Source organism: Buceros rhinoceros, unplaced genomic scaffold (assembly GCF_000710305.1).
Source record: "Buceros rhinoceros silvestris isolate BGI_N320 unplaced genomic scaffold, ASM71030v1 scaffold16976, whole genome shotgun sequence".
NCBI lineage: Eukaryota > Metazoa > Chordata > Aves > Bucerotiformes > Bucerotidae > Buceros > Buceros rhinoceros.
In genome coordinates, this window is record NW_010419467.1 from 1 (window position 1) to 1,662 (window position 1,662).

A 1,662-nucleotide genomic window follows, 5' to 3' on the forward strand; every position below is an offset into this window, starting at 1 on the left:
GCCCGCTCCTGGGCCGGCTCAGGAGGAGCTTGCTCCAGCAATGGGATGGTTTGCTGGTTATGAGGAAGCAGCTGCCGCTGCCCCCCTGGTAATCCCTCTCGATGGAGAAGGGTCACAGAGTTCCCCTCGTGTGTAATGCTGGTCCATACAGCACGGGGCCGGTGCTGCCCTGGACACCTGGTAGGAGCAACTGTTAGGGGGAAGGTGCTAGTGGACAGGTGGTCTCCTGTTGGGCATGGAGTGCCAGCCGCATCTGTGGGCATTGGGAGCTGCTTTCGTCGAGGCTTCTCTCACCCTGTGCTGGCTGCTTGCTCCACAGGGTGCTTGTCTCCCAGTTTTTTTGGGATGGGTGGCTGGCGTGAGTGAGGAGAGTGGGAGTGTGGTGCATTTAGGGCAGTTGCAGCCTGTGGAGTGTGTGAGCTGCTTGGCAAGTGCCACTGGCGCATGAGTGATGTGGGCTGGTGCCTGTGTTGTGTGCCTGGCCATGTATCCCTGCTGAGGGTGCAGGGCAGATGCCGAGGGCAAAGGAGGAATGGTTCCAGTGAGTCAGCACAGCCTGCCAAAGCCTCTGATGGAGGAATGTTTTGTCTCCCTGCCACCACTGCTGCACACGCTCAGGTGTCAGGCTAGAGGCTTGTGCCAGTATTCAGGTTTCAGCTGAGGGATGTCCAGCTGCCAGATCAGTGGGGAGCTGCTGGGAGGCAGTGGGCAAGCTTTGGGATGTGCCGTGGGGCCCTGTGGTGGGGACCACAAAGGGCTTGTGCATTGAGCCTATTTCTCACCGTGGACTCGCTGGGTTCATCCCTGGCTTGCTGTCTGCTGCACGGGCTGCACAGCTGGAGTATGCGCAGCCCCATGGTGGCTTGGAGGGATCTGCCGCAGTCTCTGCCCCACCAGCATGGTGGGGGCTTGGTGCTGATGGGTCGGCCAGGAGCAGGCACAGCTCCTGTGGGCATCTCTCCCTGCCTTGGTCCCACAAGGTAGGTCCTGCTGCCTGTAGAACACTGAGCTTCATACTCCTACGGTACCTTCTCTTGCAGGGGTTTTGAGCAGCTGAGCACCACCCACAAGACGACAAAATGTTCAGGGGAAAAATGACCAGTGTTGGGAAGAAGCTCATCCGCCGGCGCGTGGTAGATCTGAGCTCTGAGGAGACACGTTTTGCTCGCTGCCTCTCCACGCTGGACCTCATAGCCTTGGGGGTGGGCAGCACACTAGGTGCCGGTGTGTACGTGCTGGCTGGGGCAGTGGCCAAGGAGCTGGCTGGTCCTTCCATTGTCCTCTGCTTCCTGGTGGCTGCTCTCTCATCAGTACTGGCTGGACTCTGCTACGCTGAGTTTGGGGCCCGTGTTCCCAAGAGTGGCTCTGCCTACCTTTACAGCTACGTCACTGTTGGTGAGATCTGGGCTTTCACGACCGGCTGGAACCTCATACTCTCCTACGTGATAGGTACGGGGCTGGGCTGGGTGCTGGCATGTGTGCCCAGGCTCCTTCCACACTGGCAGTGTTGGGGCCTTGTGGGTGCAATGTGTGGTGCTGTGGGAGCAGGGTGTGGAGAGGGAACAACAGGGAGCTGGGTGCTGGGGGTGACTGGTGCTGCTGTGCCCTGGGCTTGGACTGATGCACAGATTTGCCACTGACTAGGCACAGCCAGTGTGGCTC

General features: G+C 59.9%; 1 protein-coding gene across 1 annotated transcript in view; it reads left to right on the plus strand.

The window, feature by feature from the left end:
- The first annotated feature begins 1,079 nt into the window (after nt 1-1,079).
- The window catches only part of SLC7A3 (solute carrier family 7 (cationic amino acid transporter, y+ system), member 3), a 5,070-nt gene continuing 4,487 nt past the window's right edge, over nt 1,080-1,662 (plus strand). The window contains exon 1 of the mRNA XM_010138938.1: nt 1,080-1,461. Within this exon, the coding sequence (XP_010137240.1) occupies nt 1,080-1,461 (382 nt within the window). The remainder of the gene's footprint in view (nt 1,462-1,662) is intronic.